This window comes from Triticum urartu, chromosome 6 (assembly GCF_003073215.2).
Source record: "Triticum urartu cultivar G1812 chromosome 6, Tu2.1, whole genome shotgun sequence".
Taxonomy (NCBI): Eukaryota; Viridiplantae; Streptophyta; class Magnoliopsida; order Poales; family Poaceae; genus Triticum; species Triticum urartu.
The window spans coordinates 436119439-436132128 of NC_053027.1; the positions used below are offsets into that span (position 1 = coordinate 436119439).

The 12690-nt window shown below is 47.7% G+C and overlaps 1 protein-coding gene across 1 annotated transcript; it reads left to right on the forward strand.

Annotated features, from left to right (window-relative positions):
• The first annotated feature begins 3077 nt into the window (after positions 1-3077).
• On the forward strand, positions 3078-4125 carry LOC125512280 (ethylene-responsive transcription factor ERF038-like). The gene has a single exon (XM_048677378.1). It carries the CDS (start codon positions 3205-3207, stop codon positions 3889-3891), a length of 687 nt encoding a protein of 228 aa, XP_048533335.1. The 5' UTR covers positions 3078-3204; the 3' UTR covers positions 3892-4125.
• The last annotated feature ends 8565 nt before the right edge of the window (positions 4126-12690 follow it).

A 12690-nucleotide genomic window follows, 5' to 3' on the forward strand; every position in this document is an offset into this window, starting at 1 on the left:
CTTGTAATCATCCCGAGTCAAATTCGCAGTTGTCTCACCACATGTATGACCACCAGAGCCCTGGCCCGTCTCCATGCCCCGTGCGCGCCGCACGTCTCGCCGCTATTACTGCGTCGAGCCTCCGCTGTCCTGGTCGAGTCTCAAAGGGTCGCGCACCCACACCACTCAACCCCCACTTCAGAGTATCACCGATCATCACCGACCGATGACGAGTTTCACGCTTCCATCAGACCACTGGGCTCCAGTCCGAACTACGTGTTCCTTGCTTTTTCCCGCCGAATAGGCTTTGACTCTCTGTGCACTTACGTCGTAGCCCCTCAATCCAGCTCCACCTTCAACATGACCCCATGGAAGATGATCAGTCCACCCCTGCGCCTCATTTACTTCAAGCTCCGTGTATACACCACCTTGAATCAATCCCGCGCCATAGTCTTGTCAAAGCCGCACAAGCCTCGGGCATGTGCCACGTGTTTCCACGCCTAGAAGTCGGTCACCATTAGCTTCACGCTCCTATGTCGTCGCCGATCTCACCACTGTCTTCTGTTCCAATCGACTTACGTCCATCCGTCATACTGTCATGTCCGACCTAGCCGAAATTATCCGACTGCAACCATGATCATGTATGACGCGCTCTAGGCTCCCAAATCGTCAACCCTGACTACCATCCAGACACAAATTGTGTACCAAACAGAAAAAAATACCAAAATAAAATCCCTTGTAGCCTTCCTCTGTGCAGGTACAAAAAGAGATCATTGACAAGCTAGCTAGTCAAACTCCAATCCGTCACACATAGCTTCTGGACTTGTATTTCTTTCCTCCTTTTAGATAGCATCACGCCTGGTCCTTGGTCCTTGCGCCATTATTTTCTGTCCAAACAAATCTCGTGCTCGGCATGTCCGGATCGCAGCTTTCCATCCCGCAGGCTGTCCCATGGTTCTGCACTGGCCTGTTGGTCTGCTCGATCCACCGCGCCTGGCGGCCTGCCCGGCTGCACGGGCTGCAGCCCCGCACTTGGGTCTCTGCACTGCATCGCTGCGCTCACGCGGTATGCGCTCGACCCGATCTCGCCGAGAACTCTGCTCACGCATGTAGACGTCGCCCAAGTCCGATCGGGATCCCGCCGAGTTCCATGTTGACGCCGCCGCGTGCCACTTTCCGATAGCTTCTTGTACTTGCCGACTCCTCCGGATCGAAAATTCCAGCTAGCACGTTTCTGTCTCAGACGACCTCCTATGCGAACAACATCAATCCACGTCGAGCTTTCCTCCTCCTCCAAATCAACATCACAGCCTCAAATCGAACCTTGCTCTGATACCACTTGTTAGAATAAATCCGAGGCACTCCGTCGATCTACCGAGGATCAAGCAATCACGAGCATGACACCGAGATTTGTTAACGAGGTTCACCGATATGGCTACATCCCCGGGGCCTGACTACGGGCGCTCCTCCCCGTGACACCGTCACAATACCGCACCCGGTTGCCCTGGACACCGGCACATGCCGCCGGCTTCCCCTGCGTTCCGGTGCTATTATGCTGGCATAGGTTACATCGTGTGTCTACCCCCGCTATATAAGAGAGGCATAGGATACAAGTGTCCTATTAGGACACAACTCCATATCCTATGTAAACACAATACAACTCCTAGTCCAACTGTAACCTACCTTGTACACAATATTCGACACAACTCTAACAAACTCCACCTTGGAGAATATTCTCCACCACCTTGAATTTATCAATGCGTCAAACTTCCATGTACATTGGACTTGAGTTTATCCCATGAGTACCGCTGCTACTCCAAAGACTCCATATGACTCCACCTGCCACTTGTAGTCCCTTCTTGTCTTGACCAGAGTCAACACTCGAACGAAATTAAGTTCCACATTACTCTAGTTTGCGCTCCCAACTTTCAGAGTATCCGTCCAACGCCATCACACATTGATCACTGACCTGCATGAAAGTGAACAACTCACATATTGGATGTCACACATAAGAGTTACCTGAACTCAACATCACCGCTCCTTTCTTGACCGCCTGTCTGAAACTTGAAGGAATTTCACCATTGCTTGTAATCATCCCGAGTCAAATTCGCAGTTGTCTCACCACATGTATGACCACCAGAGCCCTGGCCCGTCTCCATGCCCCGTGAGCGTCGCACGTCTCGCCGCTATTACCGCGTCGAGCCTCCGCTGTCCTGGTCGAGTCTCAAAGGGTCGCGAACCCACACCACTCAACCCCTACTGCAGAGTATCACCGATCATCACCGACCGATGACGAGTTTCACGCTTCCATCGGACCACTGGGCTCCAGTCCGAACTACGTGTTCCTCGCTTTTTCCCGCCGAATAGGCTTCGACTCTCTGTGCACTTACGTCGTAGCCCCTCAATCCAGCTCCACCTTCAACATGACCCCATGGTAGATGATCAGTCCACACTTGCGCCTCATTGACTTCAAGCTCCGTGTATACACCACCTTGAATCAATCCCGCGCCATAGTCTTGTCGAAGCCGCACAAGCCTCGGGCATGTGCCACGTGTTTCCACGCCCAGAAGTCGGCCACCATCAGCTTCACGCTCCTATGTCGTCGCCGATCTCACCACCGTCTTCTGTTCCAATCGACTTACGTCCATCCGTCATACTGTCATGTCCGACCTAGACGAAATTATCCGACTGCAACCATGATCATGTATGACGCGCTCCAGGCTCCCAAATCGTCAACCCTGACTTCCATCCATACACAAATTGTGTATCAAATAGAAAAAAATACCAAAATAAAATCCCTTGTAGCCTTCCTCTGTGCACGTACCAAAAGAGATCATTGACAAGCTAGCTAGTCAAACTCCAATCCGTCACACATGGCCCTCCCACAAAGCCGCGTCATCTTGCTTAACTAGCCTTTTTTTACTACTAATATATAAACATATTCTGCATAACAATCACATTTCCTCGCCTCCTCGGGAACGCAAAAACAAGTACTGTATACACGTTGCACTCCCAGTCCCTACCTTGACCCTCTCGATAATTTAATACTAATCCGTTGCCCACCTGACACTACAAATACCAGTATATATCTCGCTCACTCTTAAGCCCTGAGGCGTAGCAAGTGACAAGCATACACCAGACAGCCTGACTGTTTGAGATTGCGAGCCGTGACCACTGTGTCAAGTTCTCCTCAGAACCACCACCACCACCACCACGTACGTACCCATGGACGAGAAGGGTGCGCTGTCGCCGGCGTCCAGTTCCTCCACCACCTGCAGCAGCCTCGGCTCCGGCCCCGGCTCCCCAGTCGCCACGTCGTCTTCTGACGAGTCGAGCGGCGGCGGCGTCGTTGCTGCCGCGGGCGGCAGGAAGCGGCCGCGGCGGGACCTGAAGCACCCGACGTACCGCGGCGTGCGCATGCGGGCCTGGGGCAAGTGGGTGTCGGAGATCCGCGAGCCCCGCAAGAAGTCGCGCATCTGGCTCGGCACCTTCGACACCGCGGAGATGGCCGCGCGCGCCCACGACGTCGCCGCGCTCGCCATCAAGGGCCGCGCCGCCGCGCACCTCAACTTCCCGGAGACCGCGCACCAGCTGCCCCGCCCCGCCACCTCCGCGCCGGAGGACGTGCGAGCCGCGGCCGCGCTCGCCGCGCAAATGGACCGCGCACCGGACGCGGACGCCGTCGAGGACACGGACACCAAGGTCGAGGAGCCAGCGCCGGCACCTGCAGCGGCAGCGCACGCGTTGCCGGACGACCACATTCTTGACCTCGCGCTCTTCGACCTGCCGGAGTTCCTTCACGAGTTCGGCTTCGCGTTCCCTCCCTCGACGTATGATGCCTACTCCTGGCACGACGTCGGGGCCGACGACTTCCGGTTCGAGCCGGCGCCGTTGCTGCTCTGGGAGCACTAACGATCCGTGTCGTGTGACGAGCAGCTAGGGACCGGGCCGGCAACACGCGGCATACATGTCAGTTCCAAGTTGGGTTTATGGTGATGATCTGCATGCGGCGTGTTACCGAGCACACTGGTAAAATCGACTCCTGCGTGGTGTACTAACAAAGGGCAACTGCAGTAGAATCGCAGGCTAAAGATAGTTTGTGGATTCATACCTTCTTAAAACTGAATAAAGCTCAGCTACTTTACATGGTGATTCGTGCCACATACTCTTGAACTTGCTCCTCTGGTGTTGTTCATATGTCGAGTCTATTTCCCCATCCGCATTACCAGAAAAGGTGTTCCTGATCGAAAATACTGGCCAACTTATCTTGCAGTGACACTGCATGCAGTTTTGTGTGCATTTGCTATTCATCAGTTGCCTGAAATTCCGATTAGGGTTGATCGCTTTTGGGCGAAGGACAAGGCGGAGTGGCCGAGCCAGGAGCGATCCCGAGTCAGAGCAGACATGGCAGCACTAGTAGAAAAGGGGGCTTTGGTCCAGGCCGGGTAAGCCCATTAGTCCCGGTTCAGTCCAGAACCGGGACCAATGGATGCATTTATCCCGGTTCGTGCGGCTAAGGCATTAGTCCCGGTTCACCTGGGCCCTTTCGGTTCGTGCCACGAACCGGGACTAAAGGGTGCGATGCCCAGACCTTTAGTCCCGGTTGGTGCCACCAACCGGGACTAATGAGCTTTGAGGCATTAGTACCGGTTCATGGCACGAACCGGTACTAAATGTCCCATTTTCAAACTCCCCAACCCCCCCCCCCCCCCCCCCCCGGGACCGCCTTTTCAGTTTTAGAAAAAACAAAAGAAAATGATGAAAATGTCAAAAAAATAAAATAAGTTTCCCATGTGATATGTGGTCTAGTTGTTGGGAAAATTTACATATATGAATTTCGACTTTATTTACAAAATCTCTCTGGAATTTGTAAAATGGGCATAACTTTTGCATACGAACTCGGATTAAAAAGTTTTTTATATGAAAAATAATCTACTCGAAAAGTTACATCCGATGGAGACCGCCTACGGCCTGTTTGCAAATTTGTAGAATCCTCAAATTCCAAAAGGAAAAAAAGTTATGCTCAAATTTTAGTTTTTTTTAAATTTTCATTAAATCTGGTCAAACTATGGTCAAACTACTTATTCAAGAAGTATCAGTGTTACTAAATAATTATTCAAAAATATTAGTGTTATTAAATAATTATTTCAGTTTTTTTGAATTTTGGTCAAATCTGGTCAAACTATGGTCAAACCATGGTCAAACAATGGTCAAACTACTTATTCAAGAAATATTAGTGTTACTAAAAAATTATTGTTTTTTAGAACAATAGTTTCAAACTCAAACAGTGAAATGTGTGACTTCATGCTCAAGCTAAACTCCTGAGGGTTAATAGGATTGACATCTTACTATTGTGAGGAAAACAACGAGTGCAGGCTTGGGAACGAGGGAGAATAGAATCCGGAAGTTAAGCGTGCTCAGGCTGGGGGAGTGGGAGGATGGATGACCGTCCGGGAAGTTAGATGATTTGGAATGATGAGGGGTGATTAGAGATTAAATTGAGCAGTGATGAGGGGTGATTAGAGATTAGAGGTTAAAATAATTCAGAAATTTGAAAATAAAAAAAAATTCAAAAAAAAATCAGAAAATTCCCTTTAGTACCGGTTGGTGTTACCAACCGGGACTAAAGGTGGACCGGCCACGTGAAGAGCCTTTAATCCCGGTTCTGGTTTGAGTCGGAGGTTGACGGGTTCGGGTGCTGGGGCTTGCTTGGAGGTTGCCCATGACGGAGATTGTGCCGGGGTTTAGAGGTCTGGCCGGGGCTTCGGCAACACATGGAGGGGTGGCGAGGCATGTGCGCGGCATCGTAGTCGACCGCTGGGTGGCGTGGCGACAATAGGCAGTTAGGCCGGCGTCGATTGGCGGCAGCATCGAGAGGTGGAGGAAGAAGAAGCCATGGCCATAGGATGTCAATCCAACGGCTCACACGGATCTTGACTTGACTACTTTTTCTCAGGCGCCTGATGCAGTCCCAAGCTGAAAATATATATCCACTCATAAGTCATAACTGTATTTCTAAATCAAAAAAACTTACACGTCGAACCTTCGGTGCTTTGATTAGGAAGAGATGAGCGACATACGTGGACCATGGGATGAAGGATGAGGAGGTAGGAGAAGGGAGAAGAGATGGATGATGATGGAGGAGGGAGGGAACAATGCCGAGCAAAAGCCTAGAGACATGGTAAATTATAGAAGCTAGGAGGGAGAATTTGAATAGGAAACAGCCTGGGCCAAGTCTAAGACCACTTAAATCTATGAAGAAACTGCGCACACCATGGGAGCCACTCCTAGAGGTACGGGTAACAACGGCCCATCATGCTTGATTGGAGCGTCGGCACTCTTACTCGAGACGACCATCTCTGTTGTTGAAAAAGAGAGAGGAAGTATTGACGATTGTGGAGAGGGTCGGCCAACAGTAGAATGGAAGGACGTTTGTTTCCCATAACAACTCTGTTATTTCTTTGTCGCCTGAGAAACAACTATTTCTATTTCTAAGTCACCTCTAATAATCATCTGATCTATTTTTGGTGAAAAGGCGAAAAGACATATATCAAGTAGCACATGCCCTTAAAGAAACACCATTATAGAAATTAAAAAAATACATCCAAATACTTGACAGCCAAAGTTTTGTTTCTCCTGCATCCACCGGCAATGCACCGCGAGCAAAGCTCGTAGCCGCCTTTGGGTCTCCGTCTCAGCGGAACCGACTTGTTTAAACGCAGGAGCTTGTAAAAGCAGCAACCGAGAAGTCACCGATGTAGACTGGAAGACGCCGTTGGTCATGATCTGCATAGAAAAGCATCGCCCCGAAGAAGAAAAAAACGACAGAGAGGCCCTTTAGAACTCCTCAGTTTCGGCAAGACGGAGTCTGGGAACACAAACCACACACGCTTCTTGACGAGGCCGAGTCTGGCCAACCTTCATCGATCAGTATTGGAGCCGGAGAACCAAGACGTATAGCCACATTGTTTGCTCCGTATTGCAGAATAACGCGGTTGAGGCAAACCTACACACGAAAACGCCAGATCCGAAGAACCAGATCTGAGGACGATATGAAGAAGCAGTCGCCACCACCGAACGGAGACCATCCTAATGCCAGAAGAGAGGGAAACTACAACTCCCACAAGTAGGTCATAGCCTTCCCACACGAGGAGGCCAATCAAGATGACCAGGGGGGGGGGGGGGGGGGGGGGGGGCTAGATGGGTTTTGGGGCTGGGGCTGCGTCTTACGGTGTTTAAGAACCATCTGATCTACACATGATTTTTGTGCAATTATCAAAAAGTATACAAGAAGGTGCCGATGGGACGCCTCTTGTCGACCAAGAAATTACTGTTTCTTAATCGACTGAGCTGTAATTATACCTTTGGTGCAAAATCTGGCCAAATTCCCGCGTTCTTTATATGCTCTCCTACATGCACGCTACTCCACCGCAAACGCCCTACTTGGAGCCAAGGAGGCCGTGCCAAAAATAGGTAGGTACCATGTACACAGGTAAAGCAATTCACGAATGCGATGCTCCCTCCCTCCCTAGGACTAGGAGAGCGACGGTGCAGTGTAGGTGGTGGCATGCTACAAAGTACTAGCTAGCTAGGGTTTGGACTTAAGAGGAGCACGGTAGCGTAGTATGGGCTACAGACTAGTTGTGGGTTTGGTCCTGACTCGTCATATCAAAGACTTGGTGAATCGTGAGTAGTGACCAGTGAGGACCTAGCTACACACCAGCAGCTCCCTCTCCAGACAAAACGGTACTACGGCAGCAGGTCCTGGTGGTACATGAGAGAAGCAAGGGAGTGTCACCAGGTTCAACTCAACCCGATCTGATCATTTCTTAACACCAGCGGCGTAGATTAATAGTGTGTCAACACGACATAGATACATAGCCCAGGCTTACCAAAGCCACAAACAGAGCAGATAAATACCTAGTGGAGGTAAGATATATACGACTACCATACACTCTACACTACAGTATGCATTACATTCCGCGTGTATAGCTAGGTCCCCACAGCCACGCGCGCGCGACACAAAACAAAGCGCGGAGCAGTAGAGCCGTACGTACGTGCCCCAGTGATGCAATGCAATCATGCATGCGTTGTGCTGCGCGCGAGAGAACGTATTACCGGAACGAGCTCAGCAGCACCGTCTGTCACGCCACTTGCCTGCCCTAATCTGTCACCAGCTCACCGTTTTAGGAGAAAAATTAGCCCCTGCCCAAGCACGACGATCGATCTAACGGAATTCCCTGAACCGATGTTGACCGTGCCGACAGCCAGATCCCAAACTAATGCCAGTGGGGCATAGTTTATGGAGGAGTGAGGTGCAGTTTGTTGCCGAGTCCACTCCGTCCCGTCGTCCATATGGCGTGCCAGTTTCATCGCGCGGCGCCACTTCAACGCATCGTATGTTAATAAAATCCCATTTGCATTTGCATGTGTAAGCAGACACGCATGAGTTTCGCAAATGTACATGCACTAACATGGATGCAAGTGCAGCTCGAGATCTGTAGTACGCAGAGGCCTCCATCGAATACTGTACGTGTGTTGGATTCCATTAGTTCCAGCATGAATAATGCACGGCTGGTGAAGATCGTTTCTGTACACCAGATAGATCTAGAAAGCGTAGACGCATGCGAGTATACAAGACCGCCACAGGCTGTAGTAGTTGTTGATCGCGTACTCACTCGATCAGAGAGATCTTGCGCCCAGATTGAATACCACTCACAAAGGTGACAGCTAGCTTACCTCGTGTTCATGTCGCGCAATAGTCTGGGGCTCATGTACAGCTTAATTCTAATCTAAACAAGTTGTAGTTAAGCCTTTATTTTCCATGGCATGTGCGTGGGCAATTATGGCATTACCCTATACACTAACACTGTTTGTTTACTGCTCGTCATGATTCACGCACATATTTGTGTCTCTCCTTTGTCCAAGTATGCATATGCCGTTAAGTTCCTAACGACCTGCGTACGCATATGGATCTACATATTGAATTTGTATTGGGCTTGAGTGCGAATAATTCTGCCACTTTTTGGCTTTAATCATGCATGCATGCACTCATGCATGAGAAACAATGACCTGTATTTTTAGTGCCTCGGAGGCGTCAGCCAGCGCAGGATAAGCTCTTTTAAGCGTATATATTAACAAACCTACTGTATATGCTAAAGCAAATCCAGTTCCCTTTCTTTAACACGGCTGTGTAGATCTCTGGGTACACATATATCACCAGGCGGCGCATTGTGCCCTAAACGTACCATATCCCCTGCCCATGAGCCGCATGCATGGAAAAGGATCGGAATTAATTAGCTATAGTGGCCTAATCATGCTTGTCACAGAGCAGATCAAGCTGCAAATTAAACTAAACGGGCACTCGATCGGAAAACAAAAGCATCGCGAAAGATGACAAAACAGGATGCAAGGGGTAGAGGACGAGCTACACGTGTGGTTACTTGTTTATCTCGCACTGCTTATTTCCGGAGCTTGTTAACTTGATACTGCTTAGCGACAGTATCTCTGCGGATTTCGTAAAGTAAAGAAGATTGCGTTGCTTCTAAATTAAACCAGCCGCTACCATATTTAAGCACAAATTGCGCACCCAGTTGCCAGGCCCCCCTACAATTAGTCAAAACAATCTTCATTTTAAATCCACCTATCACCACTCTTTTGGGTCTTGGCCTCCTCTTTTTTTTCCAAATCCTTCCACTTTTGAGCGACCCGAATTATTAGGTGATCGATCGATCCATGAGCCTAATAGTTAATCATCACTACCTAACAATTAGTTCCTCTTCCGAAGAAATGGCGGTACTCGACTGACCAATAATCAAAGCCCTTCTAATGAGCCACTGTGCTCCTACTCACTGTTGCCCCAGTTGGTCACTACAGGGTCAGGTCCTTGGAAGAAAGATGAAGCATAGGTGAAGGTGAAACGAACAACCTATGCGATTAGTCTTTAATTCGTTCATCAATAATTTATGTAATCCACCTTCTTCCACCATGAACAACAGTGATGATGGTGCTCTTATTGGTACGGGTCCTTTGAGTTGTCAACACTCAACGGTGCCCTACCGTCTGTTGTCATATGCAAGGCAAGCGTGCTTCCAGGCGTTTGGAACGTCCGGAGATTAAAATATATAGTAGAAAAAAGGGCCTGATCATTTATTTATTCCTGTAGGGTGGTGGTTAAGGCAGCAACGTCTTGGATAACAAGGATCAGCAGTGATCTTGGAAAGCTTCACTCAATATTATGCTAGGAGCACGTAGTAGCGGTACCAAGTTGGTCCTTGTGCCTACAGAGTTGCAGTTGAATATGGATCAAGTGTATGTACTGGTAGGCGGCATTTTGCTGTCCAGCCGGCAGCTGGCGCCCGTTACAGCGGAGGAGACTGTGCCTCGCCTTGGCTGTCTGGTAAGAGGAATCAGAAGGACTAGCCGGGAGAAAATTTGTATAGTAGCTCGGCCAGAAGCTACGAAGCAGAAGGGACGGTGTACGAGCGTACGGCGCGAGAGTGAAGGGACGCACACCAAAACCTGTAAGGAAGGCCATTATGGTGTCCGTGGAAATCACGACCATGTCGACGAATGGGGTTTGCCCGGGCTCAAGGCTCAGGCGTACGACTGACATGTTCACCGCGTACAATGCAGCGGTGCACAGGAACCGTTTGATTCCGATAGGCCTGCCTAACGCTAGAAGATGCATGCATGGGGTCCTTGGGCAGTTCAGCTAGAGCAAGACGACGATGGAAGGGTCTTGGAGAGCTGCTTCGTATTCTTTCTTTTCCGTAAGCCGTCTTCGTTCAAGCAGCCGCCAGTCGCCACTGAAAGCGCCATTTCAGCCTGAATTAGCTGGTTCGTTTTCCCGCTGCTTCAATTGCTCGAGCTCACCATTCTTACTGATGGCGACAGAGGCATACGCGAAATCATCCTCTGCCAATGAGAATGTTGCTACCCCATGTAGAATGGCACTGCGCTGTACGCCGGCATCTGGGAGATCTCTTCATTGTTCAAGTGTAGGATGATCAGAAAGGGTCATTAATGTTGCTGTTTCTCCCAGCAAAGTAGCTCGTCACTTCTCCTGTATCATTGCATGTTGTAGCTTAGTCACGACCTGTCAGGAGTTCCAGCCCTCCTACTGCATCACTTTTTTTTGAGAACTTCCTACTGCATCTACAGAGATACTAAGCTCCCACGATTTGAAGCGCTCTGGTGCTTCAGGGTTTCTGGGTCGTTGTGGGACCTGCATGTAAGGTTGTCTATTGCTTAGTTTTATTTCCCCTTCTCTCTTTATTTTCTTACAGGTTTTAATTATGAGTGTTTATTAAAATTTGCGAACATTAAAAAGAAAAAAGTAATTTTTATTTTTAGCTTCATTAATATTTATTACATAGTATTTTGAAGTTCACGGGTACTTTTAAAGTTTGCGCACATTTTTAAAATTTGAAACATGTTTAATTTGCAAACGTTTTTAAGTCCATGAATATATTTTAAACTCATAAAATTTTTCTACAATTAATGGTTTTGTAAATTCACGTATTTTTGAAAAATCCATGAACATATTTTAATCAAACTAACGTATTTTTTTTAGAAAATAGTCCATTATTTTGAGGGAGCAGTGGGACGAGCGGAAAAAAGCTAGCCGACTGAGAGGAATAGGGAGTCAAACTAAGCCGATCCATGTGAGTGTTATAGCAACAATTCCATGATTTTGGCGTGGATAGGACCTCTCAAGAGGCTCAAACGACCACCATCAACTGGCACCGAGACCGGCATGTGTAAAGACACCACAGCGACACACCAAAAAACTTCATTCTCCTCTAGAAAATATTGTCTCCAACAAAAACCCAACATGATATACAAATAAAAAAACACCTTCATAATGTAATTAAAGCGCAAGACAACATTGATAAAATCAAAAAAAACAACCAACCATGACACTCTACTAGATATAAAAGAATTAATCCCACGAGTGAAGAACGACGCGGCGAAGCGCGCGTTAGCCTCTAGTCACATGTATAGCTGACAGAAGAAGCAGTCTGTCATTCCATTTTTTTGAGCATCTGCAGTCCGCCATTCCTATTTGGCGGATAGCGACCCAGGGCATACCCCCCATGCGCCACCTCCTCAGTATGGGCTGGCCCATACTGATTTTTTTCCCACCGGTTTTTCCTTTTTCTTCCCACGTTTTCTTTTTTTCCTCTTTCATTTTATTTTTCCTTTTTTTAATTTTGTGAATCTGTTTTGCAATTTGCGGATCATTTTTGAATTTGCAAAAAAAATCCACAAACATATTTTTCCAAGTTTGTGAACAATTTTTGAATTTGTAGACACTTTTCTGAATATGCCCACATATTATGAAGTCACGTACATTTTTGGAATGCAAGTTTTTTTAATTTTTGAATATTTTACAAAACTCATGAACATTTTTTAAATTCATTATTTTTTTAATTTAAGAAAAAATTTATTAAATTTCGTATTTTTTTAATCTCATGAATGTTTTTTTGAAAAGTTTTGAACATTTTTCAAATCGTTTTTTAATTCATGAATATTGTTTGAAATCATGAAGAATTTTTGGAATTCATGAACATTTTTTGAATACGTGAACATTTTGTCCACGGCCAATTTTTGAATTCACAATTTTTTAAAATACATGAACGTTTATTGAATCCATGAATATTTTGTGATTTCCCTTTTTTTCAAAATCATGAACATTTTGGAATTCAT